General features: G+C 35.1%; 1 protein-coding gene across 1 annotated transcript in view; it reads right to left on the bottom strand.

The window, feature by feature from the left end:
* The window catches only part of LOC118181518 (hemocyte protein-glutamine gamma-glutamyltransferase-like), a 101,626-nt gene that overhangs the window by 17,749 nt on the left and 64,160 nt on the right, over window positions 1-19,717 (bottom strand). Inside the window, exons 6-9 of the mRNA XM_035350685.2 lie at window positions 17,514-17,621; window positions 15,304-15,487; window positions 13,036-13,174; window positions 5,292-5,395 (exon numbers count right to left, since the gene is read on the bottom strand). Of these exons, the coding sequence (XP_035206576.1) occupies window positions 5,292-5,395; window positions 13,036-13,174; window positions 15,304-15,487; window positions 17,514-17,621 (535 nt within the window). The remainder of the gene's footprint in view (window positions 1-5,291; window positions 5,396-13,035; window positions 13,175-15,303; window positions 15,488-17,513; window positions 17,622-19,717) is intronic.

The following is a 19,717-nucleotide window of genomic DNA, read 5'->3' as shown; positions in this document are numbered from 1 at the left end:
TGAAATGAATGCACAAGTCCGATGAAAAATGAACAAAAATTTATTATTATCACAACAAAAATGCTTAAATTTTCTCAAATTATCATGCAGTATTACAATATCTCACAGTAGTTATCTTTTAACTACTCAAATGTCCAATAGAACGTAATTCAAAACAGCTAAAGAACGCTAATCCGCGAATTCGCTACAATCAACAAGAGCAGTTTTCTAAACAACAACAAACTAAGCAACTACTACAAACTGAGATGTTTTCCTCCTTTTATAAGATTTTAAAATCACGCGCTAGAATTTTCCAGTACTTTCTCGAAATCAAAAAGAGATATTTATTTATTTAATGCACGCGCTCTTGCATCTTCAATTTTCCGGCTTAGCTTTCTTTTAATATTCGTCACGCGCTGCACTGCGCGAGAAATAAAACCATTTAATTTATAATTGAACTAACATTAACTTTTTAAATACCAAATTCGTAACACTGCCCCCTTCCCAAGGACTGCACGTCCCGGGCAGTACAATCCCTGGACAGGAAGCTAAACTTACAACTGTGGCATAAATGCAACTGAAGCATAAACATTACATTACAATATCAAACAACATGAACAATAAATGCAATAACTAACTTAAACAAATCAAATACTAAATACAAAATAAATCAAATACACATTTAAAAACAAAAAGGACCATGGTGTGATACTATTTACAATTATTTACATTATGTACTATGGCCATAGTAATAAGCTAACCTGTCGTAAGAGTTCGAAGACTCACGGATCCGAACCACGACGTCATTCGTGTTCAGCACTGTATATGGACCATCCGAAGGTGACTGTAATTTAGGACTCAGTCCTTTTCGTTGAATTGGGTTCCACAACCACACCTTGTCTCCTTTGTTGGATCTCTGTCTAGTAGCTCTTGTGTCGCATCTGGTCTTCATTTTCTCCGTCGCCAAGTTGACTCGCTTTCGTGCAGAACGGTGCATCCCCTCAAACCGGGCCTGGGCATCTTGGATGTGTTCCTCAGGCGATGAAGGCGCATCCGTAGGGCGACTAAACAGGCGGTCACAAGGCAGACGAAGGTCTCGACCGAAGAGCTTCTGGGATGGAGAATAGCTGGTAGTCTTGAGTTTCTTTTCGACCCTGGTATGATTTCGGCAGCTTCCCGAGCTCGATCTTTCGGACAAGGCGTCGACATTTCCAGGCGAGGATCCCTTTTGAGGATGGATAGTCATGCCATCAGATGCTGAAAGCAGCTTATTGTTTTTGAAATCTAAGGAAAAATTGTATTTCCTTAAAAAGTCCAATCCGAGTATGCATGGATCTGTAATATCCGCCACATATGCCGTGTGATGGTAGGCGGCACTTCCAAACGTGATGTTTACGTTTAACTTCCCAGTTATGTCGATCTTGTCACCAGACGCAGTCTGAAGGGTAACACAGGATGGCGTCCAAATAAGTTTATCTTTAAACTGTTCAGCTAAATCTTTCCTAATGATGGTAACATTAGCTCCTGTGTCAATGATCATATTGCAAGGAACTCCATCGATATTCCCATTGATGGACAGTCCGTTATTGTTGCCACTCACTATAGAGATCTTAAGCGCTTTAAAACAGGGTTTTTCATTATCTGGCAACCTCCGTTCCTTGATATGGTCATTAATTTGTTTCCTGCGTCGTTGCTCAGAAATTGTCTCAATTTTCGTACCCTGGGGTGTTCTGCAATTCTTTCGTACGTGGCCTTCAGCTCCACAGTTCCAGCACTTTGGTTTCTTGTCAGTCCTTTTCCTTCCCGTGGCATTTAATTGTCTGTTTAAATCGTATGCCTTATTTTCCGTGCTCTGGGGATTTCTGCAGTTCCTTCGTAGGTGGCCTTCAACACCGCAATTCCAGCACTTTAGGGTCGGTTTTGTTTCACCACTATTCCGTCTTAAAGCATTCACTGGTCTTGTCAACTCATCCGTTTCATTATCCGTGCCCTGGGGTGTTCTGCAATGCCGTCGTAGGTGACCTTCAGAACCACATCTCCAACATCTTACAGCCACTTTGTTCTCACTGCTACTCCGTATCAAAGCATCGACTTGTCTGGATAAATCATCTAAACGAGCCATCAATTGGTCCCCTGGGTCGTGGACTCGCACAGCTCTGACTGGGTAGCGATCCCTAAGAGTTGCTTGCTGGGCTGCCTCCAATTTCACGGCGTACAACAGAGCGCTTTTTACATCCTTTACATCTGCCATTCGCAGTGCTTTCTGTATTTCAGGGTCCCGGATGCCATCGATGAAATATTGCAGCGACAGAATTTCCCTCGTTTCTCTCGGGCACTCCGTAAATGCGAGGTGAGACAGCCTTTCAACATCCGTGGCGAGTTCCTGGAGTGATTCGGTGGGCTTCTGTTGACGGGATTTTAATTGAAGCCTGCTGTAGTCTTTTAAACATTTCTCGCCAAAGCGCAGCTCCAATGCGCCGGATAAAGCTTCGAAGTCAAGTCTTTGGTTTCCTGGAAGCGTCTGCTCTCAGAGAAGCGGCGAGATGGCAGGCCTTAGTTTGGGAATCCCATCCATTCGCATCCGAAACGATAGAAAATTGTGTTTTATACACTTGCCAGGATGTCTTCCCATCATATGGGGATAGCTTCAGAGATGGACGAGCAGGCATCGGTAAGAATTTAAAACCCTCAGAATTGCTTCTTTCGTTCGCTATGCTCTTCTTTAAAGTGTCAACTTCCTTCGCAACGGCTGAAACCCTATCATCAATTTGTTGCTCGACGGCAGAAACTCGCTCTTCTATATGGTCTTTTACAGAAGAAACTCTTTCTTCTATTTCTTCTTTCACCGAAGAAACTCTTTCTTCAATTTGACCTTTTACGGAAGAAACGTTTTCTTCAATTTGCCCAACTTTATTTTCAACCACATCTATTCTGCCTTCCATAGCATCGAATTTGGTTTCTATTATGCAGGCAATTTCTCTTTTCATTTCGTATTGACTTTCTTCAATCTTTACTTGTACGGCTTTTATTTCGTCTTTAAAAGTTAATTGACCAGCTTGAATGGCCTTCATCTCTTCCTTAACGGATTCTTGTCCCGCTTCAATCCTTTCCTGATTAGATTTCATATCTTCTTTCAACGAGGCAAAGGCTGAGATCAACTGCCTTAATTGCTCTTCCATCGCTCTTGTTATTGGCATTCAAATCCCACTTCTGACACCAAAAATTGTGGCGTGCGTACGGGTTCGTTATGAAATGAATGCACAAGTCCGATGAAAAATGAACAAAAATTTATTATTATCACAACAAAAATGCTTAAATTTTCTCAAATTATCATGCAGTATTACAATATCTCACAGTAGTTATCTTTTAACTACTCAAATGTCCAATAGAACGTAATTCAAAACAGCTAAAGAACGCTAATCCGCGAATTCGCTACAATCAACAAGAGCAGTTTTCTAAACAACAACAAACTAAGCAACTACTACAAACTGAGATGTTTTCCTCCTTTTATAAGATTTTAAAATCACGCGCTAGAATTTTCCAGTACTTTCTCGAAATCAAAAAGAGATATTTATTTATTTAATGCACGCGCTCTTGCATCTTCAATTTTCCGGCTTAGCTTTCTTTTAATATTCGTCACGCGCTGCACTGCGCGAGAAATAAAACCATTTAATTTATAATTGAACTAACATTAACTTTTTAAATACCAAATTCGTAACAGTATATTTCTTGCACAAAATTGATTCTCATGAATTACAATACATACGATTAACGATTGTTATACATTGAATGATACGATTGTTATACGATAAAAATTGGAATTTTTTGACAGCAACGAGAATTAAAACCTTTTAATTGATGCAAAGTTTTATCAATGAGTTTAAGAATTAAATTGCACGGTAAGAGCTATAAAAGTTAAAATTCTAAATGTTTTTACTATTATTAGTCTCTAAACTTGAACATCAATATTTTTTCTTCCATTTCATCTTGAATTTGTTCAATGTAACGCTCCTGCACTCTTTTTTTTTTTCATATCTCGATGCTTTTTAGGCTAGTACTGCTCTAATGTTTTTTTTTACACGTTTAGTACTCAGTATATATATATATATATATATATATATATAAACGCAAGAAAACAGTTTTAGTTCTTACATTATTAGTATAATTGACCCTCGTTATAAGGACTCCTTGCGTCTTAAAGGAAAGAGAGCTATAACGAGAAGTGCCTCTATTGCAGATAGAGTTAATATATTCTCACCAGTTGGAAACGTTTTTGGTCATCGTAATGATGGTTGTTATAAAAATCATGGACTGCATCTTAAGTTCATAACGGAACCCGATCTGCGACTGTGACATGAGCCGATTACAGGCTGAAATATCGCAAAGAAAACAACGCAAGGGGAAAACATCGACGTACAAAACATCGTGGGAGAAGAGAAAGAAAGGAAAAATAAAACATCGTCGCAGAAAATAAAGCAGTTAAAAATTTCGCAGTTTTTTTAAAAAAAAATGTCATGGCAAAAAATAAAGGACACGGAAATCATCGCATGATGATAAAATCGCAAACATGCATTTTGAGACTTTAAAAGTTTTAAATGCAGGATTTCTCATAAGGATCTGTGAAAGCAAGAAGAAGTATGGAATAATTTTACCTCTATATATAACATTTTTGAATTAAGTACAAAATTTCTCCTGGAAAAGCAAAAAAGGAACTTAAACATTTCAAAAAGTACAAAATGAGTGGAAAATTAAAGATACGTATAGCTCTTAATAGAACTTCAAACTTATGTAATTAATTTAGGTAATTACTTAATTAATCTCTTTTATAAAGTTGAATTAGTAGTAATATTTTAATAGCGATAAGTTAGTCGTTGCAAACATGCATTTAAAACTTTTAAAGTTTGAAAACACTAATCTGCGATGTTATGATCTTCCAATGATTTCTAGGTGCTTTACTTTTTACCACGATATTTTATAATACGATGTTTTAAAACTGTGAAGTTTATCAACCGCTTTATTTTCTACGATGATGTTTTATACCATGATGTTTTAGAACTGCTACGCTACTTGCTTTTTCCTCTCCCTCTGTATTTTTTATACGACAATGTTTTCCCTTGCTTTGTTTACTCCACAACGTTTTCATCTGTAATGAAAACGGTGGAAACCTATGGAGTCAACGGAAGAACCTTGCATAACCTTAAATAATAAAAACTGCTTTTCCTCATTAAGCAAAACATTTTAAATTCTAACATGGAAATATTTACTCTCTATTTGTTAAACTTTAAATGTTTAAATCAATACTGCGTACTTACTTCCGCTGGTTTCTTGAGGAGTCGAATCAATTGATTGCCATCCACCATATCCTACTGGCAAATCTGGTCTAGACATCCAGCAATCATTCCAAACATGGAAGTTCCTAAAATAATTTATTATATTTATAATGATTATACATACAGTCGAACTTTAATAAGCCAGTACTGAAAGATATAGAAAAAAATATTGTGTAATCGAAAGATTTCGATGTAAAAACTTTTGACACATATTAATCCTAAAAATCTCCTGTTCTAAAAAATTTTAAGAATTCTACGTAGATATTTACATAAGTATTTTTAATTGAACAAGAAAAAGTGTTTGCGTATATTAATGATAAAAGTTATTCCAGTGAATAAAAGTGCCTAAACGCAAATAAAATCAAGAAATTCAGTTTCTTAATTTAATAATATTTTTAAATATGCTTCATAAAAATGATACTGGCGTAAAATCACATGGTACTAATTCAATTCGACTGGTATTAGCTTGAACTAGGGTCAAGAATAGTAGCGAGTGAGCTTATATTCTCGAAGCGTTGTTCTTGTTTGTGTGAGTGTTTTTATGGTTTCTCTCATGCCTAACAGGAATAAATGTTAAATTTACTTAGGAAGTCCTCCAAGGAGGTTTTCATCCTTCCTATTAGATAGACAGTCTTGATGAGCTTCATAAACAACTAAACAAGAAATTATTCTTACAATTGTTTTCGTGTTCATTTTTTCGCTGTTCTAAGTGCAGTGTCAAGAAAAATGACAAAAACGGTCTTATTGTGGTCTGAAAAGTCGCAGGGTGTAATCCGGAAGAAAATTTGTCGATAAAAATCCCAAACTCAAATAATAAATAGAGAAGCTTCTAAGAATATTCAGCACCATTCGTTATGAAATATGTATTCAGAATTCCATAAAGTCGGGGAGTTATTCAGAGGTTTTTCAAGGCGAACAGAAACTCAACTATTATTATGGACGTATTAGGTTTGAATCCCGCGAACGGGCTGGCTGCATGGGTGTTTTCGTGGTTTTCCCCATGTATAACGTGTATACGAGCCAGTTTCCCTTAGAAAGTCCTCCACGAAGGCATCCCTCCCCTTAGGCAGATAGCCCTTAAGGCTTTTCCGTAATTAAATATGGACGTATTCAGTTTGCTTTTCTGACTGTAAAATTTTACATTTGTGATTATTTGAGTCTATATTCTAAGTTGTTAACGATTTCGTTTGAGACAAAAGACTATTCATTTACTTATTGAATATTACAGGACCTATGCAAATGGTGTAATGCGTTTCATTGTTGTATTTAATAAATTTAAAATACTTTTAATAAGAGATTTGGAGAGCTGAATACACTCTTTATAGAAATGATAGTGTAACAGTGTTTTTGCATTCTTTGTTATAAAATAAGGATGCTTGTTGATTCTAAAATACAGATTTAAAATTTTTGAGCTAAATTTTTGAATTAAAATCTTAAAATGAGTAAAAGAACACAAAATTAAAATTTCGAAGAAGAAATAAGTAAATATTTTTATGTAAATGGATGTAAAAAATTCATTGACTTATCTAATGCCAGCTGTCAAATAAACATAAAAACAGCAGAAATAACTCAAAATATTTTAGAATCCTATTTAAATTTCGTCATGAACTTAAATATAAATAAAGAAATAAAAGGTTTTACCATATCTTGCCTGGGAGGTCTTTACTTTTATAAATTTTAAAAGCTTTGAAAGATAAATTAACCGAAGTAAACAAAGATTCTTTAAAAAAAAAAGGTATTTAGCATTATTACAACACTTGCTAATATTAAATCATGAATGAGGAGGGATATCAAAATTCAATATCAGATGTCAAAAATGAAATATGATTCAGAAGATAAATAATACATCAGACATACAGTAAAGATGTAACAGAAGATAAATAATACATCAGACATACAGTAAAGATGTAACAGAAGATAAATAATACATCAGACATACAGTAAAGATGTAACAGAAGATAAATAATACATCAGACATACAGTAAAGATGTAACAGAAGATAAATAATACATCAGACATACAGTAAAGATGTAATAGAAAACAGTTCTCGAAATCCTTGCAAAGTACATCGAATACGCAGCGAGAGAAACATTTAAAAAATGTCAAAAACAAATGTAAAGATGAAATAGAGCAGGTAAAGAAATGAACTGGACGGAGGTATGTAAAGCATGGCATAACTGGCGGATGCACAGAGTAAAATAGAAGGCTTCGTATTCTCTTGAAGCATTAAATTAATGATATAATAATCGTAGATTATTTATTTAAATTAGGATTAGCTGGTTGTTATTTCAGCCTTATGTAGACTTTCCTTCTGCATATTCAAAAATAGTTAGCTGAAGAGATCAAGGATAAATTTCACAACCATGTTTTCTTCCTGTACTCGCCATAAAATTAGTTATTCAAGGTAAACCTTTCAAAGTGGGATTCAACTCATCAGTGACGCAATTTTAATCTTTAGATTTTTTCCGCATTACTTTTAATCTGTCCTCGTGTTAACTGATGTTTATAAAGTTTCGAGCTTGCGTTTTTAATTCAAAAATGATGTCGCATTATGCTCAAAAGTTTCATTTTGTAATAAAAATGTATCGATGTTTAATCTTTAAATTCTTATAAATATTTAAATGAATCAAATTATAAATATTGCGTACTACGTTCATGTCGTAAATAATTTTCGAATAATCTCTTACTTTATAAGGATTATTTTAATTTTTTAATAGCTATTTTTAATTTTGAAACTCTTTCCTTTAAATTCTTGTTTTCCGCCTACAACTCCCTCCCAGGATGAGATTTAATTAGAGCGTTTTATGTAAATGAAGTAGAACCAGTATTTAATGGAAAGTTCAGTCACTTCCGCAGAAGAGCTCAGTTCTCGGTAGAGCAGGTTCTGCCTTCGGGGCCACGTCGTTGCTTTAAGCCTGTCTTACTGCGTACAACCGTATTTCATGTGCTTGTTAATATTCGCCGGTGAGGTTTAATTACGGGCCAACTCAGTTAGTTATCTTTGTACAGCTTCGGCTGAAGTTTAGTTAGTTAGAATTAGTTTAGTTTCTTATTTTCTATCTTAAACCCAAGTGTAGGCTTTCCTGTAAGCCCGAAAGAGACCGTCTGTACTATTTCCTTGAGTGAATAAAAGGGCATCTTAAACCTTCTTTGGACTTATATTTTATAGTTGCAGGATGACCAGCGAAGAGTCGCTAGATACCTCCCTAAAGCTCTAGTAGCCAAAGACACAAAAATTAACTAGAACTTTATAACTTTAATCAATTATCTGTAGTATATTTATTTTGTTACATTTTTAAGTAAAGAATCTTGTATTCAAGACAGCAAAAAATTTCAAAATTATGATATGTTTTTAAGTTTTTTATATCGAAATTATTAGTGCATATAACCGTTCGACAAAAATTTCATTTCGGCATCATGAGAAGTAAACCTGCTTCTTTAACAAATTTTAAAATTTCTATATTATGATGAAATTTTAAAAATTTCATATACATTCTCTTTTTACTAATTTTGATTAAATGCTGTAAAATAACATAATTAATTTGTTTAAATTATTAACAAGAAAAGTTTCTATGATATCTAACCGATTTGCATTTTGGTGTGGAAACTAAAAGGAGAAATAATATTAAAAGCTGAAATTATAAATTACTGGTTAGTTTCAAATTCAAAGTGGCCCACCAGCGGCCGACCGGTAAAGTTACTGAACACTGCTTGTTCGGTCCAGGTTTCGAATCCCGCCGAATGCACTGACATTTTCTTAGTTTTCCCCACGTGTAACTTGTACAGGAGCCAGTTTCCCTTAAAAAGTTCTCCATGAAGGCATATCTCGCCTTAGGCAGATAGGAGTGTTTTGCCATAAGCAAATAAACAAACCAAATCAAATTCGAGGTACCTTAAGAAGTAAATAAATTAGAATGTGATGCTCAGAACTAAACTAGAGCTATAAAATCATTGCTGAAATCTTGCGATATCCATTCACACTTTATCTAATGTATACGTCTAAAGATAAGATTTTCTTGAAAATGGGTAGAAAAAAAAAGTGTTAAGAAGAAGTTGTTTTCAATAAATATTTAGCTATGCCAGAAAGACTGAACTTCTTTCAGATTTCATGATTTGTTTAATCTTGGTCTGTAAAAGATACTATACGCATAGGCCAGAAGTAGGCGATTGTCTGTCCAGCAGTTGGTCACTCTTTCTTTAAAGCATTTTAGTGAAAGTAAGTGCAAAAGAGAAAGGATCAGCTATCTAATGGCAAAAATCTTTTACTTGCTTCTTTCAAACGCATTATTCATAATGCTTTCCTGGATTTTAGCTACACACGCTGATGGTTCATAAATTACGAATACTTTCTTCGTACCTGATGTATAGGTAGATTGAAGTATATCATATTTACTTTTTTCTGTTTATAAAAATCATTATGTTAGGCTTGTAAAAGAAAGAAAAACTGATAAATGATTATAAATGAAAATACAATAACATCTGACTTTAGTTTCAACATTACATTTTGGATGGAACTGCAAATGATGATCACTAATTTGTTTCAGTTATTGCAAAAATTGAATTTTATGGATCAGTTTTTTTTTGAGAAGGAAACAATTATTGAAAGCGTTCAACTATATGATTTTTGATAGGTATCTTCTATACAGTTATATATTATCACGCACAAAGATGTAAAAAGTGGTCCAAAAGTTATCGAAGGTTCAAATTAACCAAAACAAAAAGTCAAACAAATCAGTTCAAAGATACAACAAATACGTGAATGAAATGAAATGCAGTCAGAAAGGAAACGAATCCCAATAATAAAGAGTTTCCTTTATCAGGGAAAAAATACTTAATATAAATGTCCCTCGATATAAGTACTATACTATTAAGATCAATTGTGAAAATTCTTTTAAAAAGACAGTTCAGCTGCTGAAAGTAGTTGTTGTTGTTGATTGATGCTCACTTATCTGACCTATAGCCCACGAAATTCCTCGTGGTAAGGAGCGCACGATTACCCCTGCCGTTGGCAACAGCCTTGAATACATTACAGGTGACAGTGTGACATAGCTCAGTTCCTCCCCCCGATTTTGATGGAGAGGATAACGGAGGGACGGGTGTCATACCCCTTTTCCCCTACCACCAATCTCTCGAGAGGATATTCGGCGTGCCGCATATTTATAGTGCCCCATGCCGCACGGACACTATACATTTACAAACATCCATACCTATTCCGGGATTCGAACCCGACCATGTATGAAGCATTAGCCGTGAAAAATAAACAATGCCCTTGCCGGGACTCGAACCTGGACTGCTCGAATACGCGCCGAGTGTGTTACTGTTACACCACGAATGCATGCAGAAAGTAGGGAGAAAATACCTTATAACATGTTGGTGCCCACGGAGCTTTAACTAAAAGCTACTGCGGTGGTACATTGATGAACAATTATACAAGATATCCTTCTTTGGAAATCAGGTAAAAAAATCCTGAATTATCCAGGCATTTGCAGTTGACGCTTAATCAAAGAGTCGAATATAGACGTAAACAAAGAAAGAAAATAAATCCTACCATTGTTACTGAAGTGAGCAGGATTTAGTGTGACGTTTGAATGCACTGGAGACAGAATCAACAACAGGTTATAGAGGTTTTATAACCGCAGTTTTATAGCTATTAATTTTTTCAGAGCAGCAAACGTAAAGAATCAACCGTGATTTCGGCGAGATTCGATCTTCCAGCTGCTAGGTAGAAGTGCTAAGTATTATAGTATGACACACGCAATTTTGGAAATAGAATAAATTCTTAAAGCGGTATAAGTAGCACATCAGAAAGTGCAAAACTTCCAATATGCGTATGTCAAAAATTCCCTATTTACGTATTCTTCATAGGGACTAAAATTTCAATCTTACAAACTACATGTTCTTTATAAACTATGAAATGAGATTATTAATCCACAGAAATTCTTGATGCAGACTGAAAAGTCGAAAGAGATTGTATTGTACAATTTTTTTTTATGTCAGGAAACTGAAAAATTGCACAATGCTCTCGATCTCTGGACCTCCCGAATACGCGTCGAGCGTGCTTCCAGTTAAACCACGTACGCATGAGGAAATGAGGGATAAAATATGTTATCAGATTCATAATGGCTAATTTGCTTCTTCTGAACAAATAAATATTTTTGTTTGTACACCATATTTAATACCTACAAACACTAAATTTCAAAGAAAGACGATTTCCGTACATTTATACAAAACTTCCACTAGATTGACCGATACTTACTATATAGTGCGTTTTCAATACATCCACCAATGTCGGTCCTTCTTCCAGAGAGATGCATATGTAACAAAAGTCTGAAAGGAGTGCTTTATGATAGAGCAGTGTGCTACTTTCTATTACCATAAAAACATGCCAAAAAGTAGAAAAAACTTCCTTTACACAGGAATACAAGGGTCGAATTTCATAATCTATCTCATATGGCAATTTATTTTCAATATTCGGTCAAAAATAACTAATGAAACACTATTGTAACAATGCATGACCTCCTGTGTCATCTGGGTGGACTAATGGATGTTTAATTGAAGGGCTATTTGAATTTCCAAGTACACTAAACCATCTTTCTTAGCTCACAAGGACCGTTCTCGTAGTGTCTTGTCTGTCGCGGGGTTTAGGTGTTGCTACATATGTTGATACTGATAGGTGGTCTTCTGGAGTTTTGTCTCCGTTGGGCCACTCGTGGGAATTTCTTCATTTCTCTCCGGTGGTTAGGTTGTGACTAATCCGAACCTGGTTGCAACTGGCCACCATAGACTGTGTTTTCAAGCAGAAGTAGCCTTGACCCTGGCGGACCGTGTTACGCTGCATATTGCGGTAGCCTTGACCCTTGTAGTTCGTGTTACCTTACGAATTTGTACTTTGTCCCTTCGGAATAACAGTGAAGGCCCAATTCAACAAAGGAAAACAACTTTTTATACTTCAGTTTTTTTCCTTTGTTGAATTGGGAGTGTCCTGTTATGATCATGAGACCAACTTGTTTGCTTAGGTGGGTCTGTCTGCTCCCACTACTGATACTGATACTGATACTGATACACCACTCTGCTATTAAATGGCATAATCATTGCTTCCACAACAGGCAAGTGATATTTTGCTAGACGGGGGACATTAGACCTAGGCATTGTTACGCCCATACACAGTTAATTATCCACATCTAGTGGCGACTCAAAGGGGCGCAGTTTCCGTTGTCAGTCCAAGGATGAACGGAGTGGATGAACGGAGACGAAACCTCAGAGGACCACCAATCAGTATCAACATATGTAGGCAACACCTAAACCCCGAGACAGACAAGACAGTACGAAAACTGTCCTTGCCGACCACTGAACAACCAGTTGTTCTAGTCCTGTGAAGACAACTTATGTTCCCCCGTGCGGAGGCCGCTTAGGTACAGATCTTAGCCAGCACCCTGTCGACCTCCGAGGGGGAGAAAGCAAGTGATATTGTAATTATTTTTGCTAGCTTAAGTATTGAATAATTGCCATTGAGAAAAGCAACTCTTTTTTTTTTTCAAAGAAATCGCTTCAGGTACCCCGTACTCATTGTTTTTCAATTCTATATTCGTTTTCGGACCATATTGTGCACTTATCGCAATTAGCTACGAGTCTCGAAATTTTATTTAAGTTTTTTCGACAACGATTTTTATTAGAAAAATATGATGCGCAAGTCATCTAAAAGAACAGAAAATTAAATGCTCCATACCATATGGAATCGTTGCTGACTCCCTCAATTTTCTCTCCTTTCTCATCGAAGTACTTATCCACTGTCAAACTACGATCCGTATCATGAGCAGATACGAAATTCGTAACTGTTCGGCAAGGAATTCCCAATGTCCGACACACTGAAATTAAAATTAGATTCTGTTAGAGATTTTATTCAGCTTATTTACAAGTAAGCATAATGTTTTAGCATAGCGTATAACTGATACAGACAGAAAATAAAGTTCAAATTGGTCACTTTTGGTGAAAACTTCTTACAGTTTTGACAGGACTATTGATTCTGTCCGAGGAACTTAATTATATAATTGCATTCCGCAGACATTAATTTCACAATAAGCACTGCGCACATTGCTTACGCTGAAATTTTAGTGAATTCTTTATTGCTAAAAGATTTCATTCTTGGGTAATATTTTATCAATATTTAGTAGTAAAAATTCTTTTTGAAATAAAAAATACTAACTGGAACTGAAATATTAACTAACTGTATAGTAAAATATTTACATATTTTATTTCAAATATTGCGTAAGAATACAAATATTAGGTCATTCACATTTATGAGTGACACATAATGTGCAGTAGATTTATCATAAATCCTAAAATTATTATTTTTACGTTGCGCATATGAAAATAACATAGAAAATATACAAATTGACCGAATAGAGATGACTTTTAAGTTTTCACTTTCAATTAATACTATTTCCAAAATTAAAATTTCTCTTTAAATGAATAAATATTTATTTTGCCATTCGTGATGATGATTTCAAAAAATTATAAAATGATTAATACATAAAATTTAAGACCTTTACTTTCAAGTGTTGTCTAAATTATCCTTTAAAATAATTAAAATTGGTTGTACTTGCTTTCTTCTTTTGCTGGTGCAAACTGAAAAACCTTAGAATAAAAAATCTGCATTTTACATTTTCAAAATAATTTGACAAGTGCAAGGGAAAGTTACTCTACCACGAAAGTTGCTATAGTTGTCACATCCACTGCCTTGCAGCAAAATAGTTTGAGGTAGAAGTGGGCGGGACACCGGAATTTCACCATTGGTTGTAAAGGTATAGTCCCGTTGAACTAACTGCGCAGGCGCGACCCAATTTTGAGGGAGAATACCCCGTGGAACTGTCCGATAGTCTCTAACACTTCTTCACTAATGTATCGAGAGGACTTTCTGCTCGCCTTGCATTTTCAGCGCTCCCTTGCCGCACAGATACTATACTCTTATAACCATCCATGCCTTCTTCGGGATTCGAACCCGGGCCCATCGATACGGCATTCAGAGTTATAAACTACTGTATCAGGTAGGTGGCTTAAAGCAATGCAACATTTTAATCCTTGAGAACGGTTTTTCTTCTTTCTGTGAGTTTATTATATGGATACAGGAAAAAAGATCACTGCAAGTGCTATTAGTGGTATTCTAATTCTCGCGTTTTGCTTCTGTATTGTTCTCATTATTAAGTAATACTATAACTAGCAATTTGGGCTTTCCTCTCTCGTTCGACTTAACAGCATATACAGGTCCACCTCTCCCTTTGGAGCACGTCACAGAGGTTCAATCTCCATTATTGCCCCTCCAGGAGAGGGCGCACTACCTGGCCCCGTGCCAGGCGGTACTGGTCGTTTGATTTGCTACCTGCCAGTCGCTCGGGTTTGCCCGTCGCAGTGGGACATTACCCAGCGAACCGGGGTGCACCACTACCCCGGCTACTAGAGCCATACCGCTCAGAACGTGCCAGACCCGAGGCCGGCCAATGAGTGACCTTTCCCGAGGCCTTTAGAACCACCAGGTTCATAAATTTTATACCCCCGTGGCCGAGATTGCCTAGGTACAGATCCAAGCCAGTAGCTCCGCAGAGTTCTCTACGTCGACCCCCCCGGGGGGCGCGGTAAGTAATACTAGAAGTTTTTCGAAACTGAAATTAAAAAAATTTAGTTCAAATTCTAAATCTGATATAATTTGCTCATTGTAGTAATTTTGAAATGATCGGCATTTTTTGCTAATAAAATATTTATGCAGTTTTTCGATAAATATATAGTATAATTTCTACAGAATACAAGACAATTATCCATGGAAGAAGTTTTCAATGTCTATTCATAGCAAAATTTATACAATATATGAAATAAACAATGTAGAGAGCATTTAAACCCTTTTCCAGAAATCATTGCGGATGGTTTCCTATTTGCAATAAGTGCAGCTGAGATGTTTGACTATGCAAGTTTTATTTAATATAAAATATCAACGTAAACCAACCTGTTGTAGCAACTCCAGCAAACACCCAACATTGTCCATACTTCACAGACTGTTCGCCTCCGTTTTTAAAATATTCATCCATAATGGCTGCACTGCCAGTCCACATCCAGGGGGCCATGCCATCATCATACATTCCAGACCAATTTCCTACAACGATACCTTTATCGTCATTTTCGCTGTTAACCTAAAAGAAATAATTTTCATTTAATTGTCTATTATATTTATATTGTGTGAAATATCTCAGCAGATTCATAAATTATAACATCTTTTCCATAATATACTTTCCTATTAATTCTCACACTACCAGTTCTTAATTCTACGTACATATTACCTTTTACTACTTACTTAATGAAGAGAAATACGCAAAACAACCACATATGCGTATATTGAGATATGTATGTACGCTTAAATGTTTCATTACAGATACAGTTAAGTTACAATAAAACCAGCCTTCTAAAGATAACTTGCTTTTATTGAAAATGAAGACATCCTAATAAAAAAATCGAATTTTTACACAGCGTAAAGAACTAATTATCGGCTAATTTAATACTTTTCTTTCAATTAAGACACTTTTCTTTCATCTAACAGCAATAATTTAAACATGCAGAAAACATTCATTAACTAGTGAGAATGAAATTAACTAGTGAGAATTAAACTTTCATTAACTAGATTATGGGTGATTGAATATAATATAATCATTTAATCACTCATGATCCTTTTAAAGGAAATAAGAATAATTATAATAATATTGTAACGTAGTTGGTGGAAATGTTTTTAACTGTAGAGTCTTGTTCGCCGAAAGACTTGCTGTTGTCCCCACTTGCTTGCCAATATCTCTCGCATTTTCTCCAATAACATTTGACAATCTTTGACTACACATTTCAATATTATTCTCATCTGTGCAACAATTTGGATCAGAACATATTTTTAATCTGTGGTGATACTTGGCAAGACTGCCGAGTCTAATCATTAAAGGAATGATGTCATGAATAGAACACCATATCGTACGAGGGGTACTGGAAAAATGAATCCTTCCAAATTTAACCAATGTTCCACTTGCATAGATTAAATACTTTCAAAGATATTATTAGCAATTTACCCACAGAATGTAAAGGAATTAATTGTTGGTAAATAGATATAAAATTCTTTATTATTTAGCAGAAAATCTGTTATTTCCTCACCATATATTCCAAAATGCCAGGCGGTACTGGAATTATTACATATATTCCAGAATGCCAGAATGGTTTGAATATATTATAATGTTGCTGTTTTATGTTTAGACTGCAGTAGGATTAAATTGGTGTATGGTATTTTTTAATCTTTAAACTTGAGAGTAGTAATGTGACAGCTTGAATAGCAGATATGGAGTTCGAAAATGTCACAGCATTTTCAAAACTGTCAGTTTTCTAAAATTAATTATAGACTGGAAAATATGATATTTTTCTCAGATGTGTAAATATATACATGTTGTAAACGGACTGAAGAAGAATGTCTGCGAAGGAGAGTTAAAGGATTGATTACAGCAACTTTGCATACTTTCAAATCTTATTTATAGTTTTGATTTTATGAATTCTCTCAACAGTCTCTTTTAATGTGCGCGTGTATGTTAAATAGACGGAAAGAAAGTCCAGTTTTCTTTTTTCTTTTTTCTTAATCTGTTTTGCAATTTCCCAGCATATATTTTTGATAAAATCGGTTATGGCTACAGGAAATATTAAACCATTTCCCATAATTAGCAATAGATGGCAGCACCAAGAACGAATTAGAAATTGCCTTTAGTATCAATTTAATCCAATTTTTCTAACGGAATTAAAAGTTGCTTCAATTAACCACTTTTAATTTCTTTCTTTGATTTTAGTTTAACGTATTTTTTACTGCAGTTTTCCTTTTAGAGATGGCTGTTAAATATTTCATTCGCAAAAAGTTTTTTAAATACTTTTATAACTATTAGTTAGATTTTCTGAGTGTACTTATAATTACGAATTGGGGTTTGTTAATTAAGAATTACATGATCACTATTTCGAAATGCGTATTTATTCAATAATAAAAATTTAATTTATCCATTCCAAGCTAATTAACAGCTCAATTCTACTGATTGAATGCATCTGTACTTATGTTATTTTTTTTAACATTTATTAAAACTATTAGAAATCTCAGTTGCTTCAGTAATTAAAAAAAATATTCAGACAAACTATTAAAAAATATCTTACCAGCTTTGAAATAGCTCTGGAAACAAGAATGGGACTAGCTCTACCCGTAGAATCCAGACCGGAATGATTTAACATCAGCATAGTCGCCGGTAGCACAGAATCTGCAAACTGTGGAAGAATGCTTTTATTAAAATTTGTTCTTAAGTATTATAGTTTAAAATTAATTATAATAAAACATACACGAGCATGAATATTTAAAATAAAGCATCCAGTTTTGAGCAGCAGTACCACATATTTTGAAAGTAGATGAATTTCAGCATCAAAATCCTTAAGGTCACTGAAAAATTAGAAACATTTGCACTGCCCATTCCAATAAATATAGCATTTTATTTGATAGCAAATAGGGTTGCTGTTATTGTTTTGCTCGTGAATTCATCTTAAGGTTACTTTATTGATGAACTGTTCTCTCTTTCTAGTCAGTTCATTCAGATTTTTAAAAATAGGTTTAAAAGTTTTACAAATAGGTTTCTTTCTTTCTTTCTTTTTTTTTTCTTTCTTTCTTTCTTTCTTTCTTTCTTTTTTTTATGAACTAAAAAATATTTATGAGAAAAATCGTTAAATCTTTCTGTGCGTTGCAGAGGTCTCTGCCTTGTTTTTGAATTATTACTTTTAAAATCAGATTTGCCCTAACTTCTTTTTTGAATTAAATACTCTGGAATGATTTATTCAGTAATGTATCTACCGATGAAGCATTCAAAGAATTACCTTCACTATCACGAGCTATTTTACAGTCCCTGTCCTGGAAGTGCATAAACATAAATTAAGATTGCTTGAATTTCTATAAAACACATGGGTGTCTGTCTATAAATCTTTTTTTTTTTTTTTTTTTTTTTTTTTTTTTTTTTTTTTTTTTGAGCTGTTCGTATTTTGAACCATGCAAAAATGCTCAATCATTTGTCTTCACTTCTGTTATTCATAAGGTTAATTTTGTTCGTACTTTGAATCCTGCAATAGTGCTCAATAATTTATGTTCACTTCTGCTACTCATAAGGAAGCTTAATTCTGCTCGTACCTTGAATCACGCAACAATGGTCAATGGACAAAAGAGATGGCATCAACATCACGAAGATATACCTGTAGAAAGCACCTCAAGCATCCAACACCGTCCCAAGTGCTATAGAACGTTATTGCCGTCTGGTGTTTTAGGATATGGCACGAATTCATGCATACGTCGACGACTTCACTCTAATTATAAAAGGAGGTAACAGAAGCATAATAGGGAGAAAGGCCCTAGAGATCCTCACGAACTAGAGTGAAGATTATAAACTAAAATTTAACGCAAATGATACTGTTCCCAAAAAAGGATCAAGATAGATTCGAACAACCCAAGGATTAAGTGGCAATACATACCACTCAGGAAGCAAGATACGCTATGATACCTCGACTTCGTATTAGACAAAAAGCTCACCAGGGTACCCCATCTCTCCGAAATAAGAGGCAATGCTAACTAACTAATTAATATCCTAAACCGAATGGTCAACGTCCAATGGAATCTAAAGGGAACGCTAATAAAGAAATCGTACCTGAGAGCCATAGAAAGAATGGCACTCTACGGAAGCCCAGTTTGCATGACAGATACGACAAGAATCTGTCAAAAACTTTTAAAAATTCAAAAAACAGCACTTTTAAAAATAATAGTAGTCTCTATGACCACGTCTACAGCCACTCCGCAGATATTAGCAGGAACAATGACTCTAGACTTCAAAGCTGTCTTAGAAAGGCTATAGACCATATGGGCAAGAAGCTTGACGCAAACCTCCATCAGCTGCCATACAGACAGCATGAGTGTGCAACAGGTCTTAAACAAAAGAGGAGAAAGGTTGATACACGTATTGACTACGAAAGAACTTTTTCGTACTCAAACTGAGAGTCATCCAAGCCGACTCAATTGAATACGTAGACACACAGGCCGAAAGAGGAGTGAAAGAGAAGACGAGCTTGCAAATCAGACAACCCAGAAAGAGGAAACAATCGTGGAACTATTTATCTCGGAGGAGGTAGCAAAAAGTAAAATTAAGAAACCCTTCCTAAAGAGAATCAAGTCTAACCACTACTGTGATCAGTCCTGTACTAATCACGGAAAATTCTCAGCATACTACAACATGTTTCTCAATAGGAATGCCAAATGCGTCTGTGGCACAGTAGGTACAAGCGTCGACGCCATACATTATCTTGAAGTTTTCCCAAGCGCAAGCCAGCTAGCT

Source organism: Stegodyphus dumicola, chromosome 12, assembly GCF_044657685.1.
Source record: "Stegodyphus dumicola isolate Sdum_Otavi_A_Nest chromosome 12, ASM4465768v1".
In the NCBI taxonomy this organism is placed as follows: domain Eukaryota; kingdom Metazoa; phylum Arthropoda; class Arachnida; order Araneae; family Eresidae; genus Stegodyphus; species Stegodyphus dumicola.
Note: the sequence above shows the minus strand (reverse complement) of the source record. Positions and strands in the feature narration are given on the sequence as shown.